This window comes from Manacus vitellinus, unplaced genomic scaffold (assembly GCF_001715985.3).
Source record: "Manacus vitellinus isolate BGI_N305 unplaced genomic scaffold, ASM171598v3 scaffold_110_pilon, whole genome shotgun sequence".
Lineage (NCBI taxonomy): Eukaryota > Metazoa > Chordata > Aves > Passeriformes > Pipridae > Manacus > Manacus vitellinus.
The window spans coordinates 742,460-743,967 of NW_021938845.1; the positions used below are offsets into that span (position 1 = coordinate 742,460).

A 1,508-nucleotide genomic window follows, 5' to 3' on the forward strand; every position below is an offset into this window, starting at 1 on the left:
CCCCTCCCCGTGGTGCTGCTCCGTCGCATCCCTCATCCCGGGGGCGATTCCCGCTCCTCTCCAGATCGCCGAGGAGTACGGGCGGGACCCCTCCGTCACGGCCCTCCTGGACAACATGGACGTCTTCCTGGAGATCATCGCCAACCCCGACGGCTTTGTCTTCACCCACAGCTCCGTGAGTGCCAGGACAGCGCCGGGGGATCCCATCCTGGGATTTGGCTCCGTGGTTTTTGGTGGGGAGGGACGTCCCCGTTGCTCCCCACGTGGGACAGGTGGTTTCCTGCCATCCCTGGAGGTGCTTGGGCCACATGCCTCGGTGCCAGGTGTCCCCAGAGGGGTGGGATTCACCTCCCTGTGCCCCCAGGACCGCATGTGGCGCAAGACCAGGTCCCCCAACACCGGGTCCACCTGTCTCGGCGTCGACCCCAACAGGAACTGGGACGCGGGGTTCGGAGGTGAGAGCGGCCCCACGCTGGGAATTTCCCGTCCCTCGGATCATCCCAGCATTCCAGAGGGACCGGAACCCTTCCCTGGGCTCCTGCAGGTGATGGCTCCAGCGGCGATCCCTGCTCCGACATCTACCACGGCCCCTTCCCGCACTCGGAGAGGGAGGTCAAGGCCATCGTGGACTTCATCCGTGGCCACGGGAACGTGAAGTCCGTCATCTCCATCCACAGCTACTCCCAGATGCTGCTCTTCCCCTACGGATACACGTCGGTGCCCTCGCCCGACTACCAGGAAATGGTGAGATGGCCCCAAAACGCTGGGAGATGGCCCAAGGGCTTGTTCCCACCAGTTCTGGGCTCTTGATCTCACTGTCCCAAGGTCTCAGTCCACCACATCCCAGCAATCTCAGTCCTGCAGTCCCAAGGTCCTTGTCCACCAGATCCCACCACTTCTGGGCTCTAGATCCTGCTGTCCCAGGGTTTTTGCTCCACCAGATCCCACCAATCTCAACCCTGCTGTCCCAAGGTCTTTTTCCACCACATCCCACCACTTTTGGGCTCTTATCCCAAGGATTTTGGTCCACCAGATCCCACCACTTTTGGGCTCTAGATCCTGCTTTCCCAAGGTTTTTGATCCACCAGATCTCACCAGTTTTGGGCTCTCAATCCCGCTGCCCCAAGGCCTTGGTCCACCATGTCCCACCAATCTCAATCCTGCAGTCCCAAGGTCCTTGTCCACCAGATCCCACCAATCTCAATCCTGCAGTCCCAATGTCCTGGTCCACCAGATCCCACCACTTTTGGGCTCTAGGTCCTGCTGTCCCAAGGTCCTTGATCCACCAGATCCCACCAGTCTCAATCCTGCTGTCCCAATGTCCTGGTCCACCAGCTCCCACCACTTTTGGGCTCTAGATCCTGCTGTCCCAAGGCCCTTGATCCACTACATCTCACCAATCTCAATCCTGCTGGCCCAAGGTTTTTGATCCACCAGATCCCACCAATTTTGGGCTGTAGATCCCACTGTCCCAAGGTCTTGTCCCACCACATCCCACCACTTTGGGG

General features: G+C 60.0%; 1 protein-coding gene across 1 annotated transcript in view; it reads left to right on the forward strand.

Moving 5' to 3' along the window:
* Positions 1–1,056, forward strand: part of LOC103761341 (carboxypeptidase A1-like) — a 7,179-nt gene extending 6,123 nt beyond the window's left edge. Inside the window, exons 6-9 of the mRNA XM_029965622.1 lie at positions 63–175; positions 365–455; positions 545–744; positions 1,018–1,056. Of these exons, the coding sequence (XP_029821482.1) occupies positions 63–175; positions 365–455; positions 545–744; positions 1,018–1,056 (443 nt within the window). The remainder of the gene's footprint in view (positions 1–62; positions 176–364; positions 456–544; positions 745–1,017) is intronic.
* Positions 1,057–1,508: the final 452 nt, after the last annotated feature.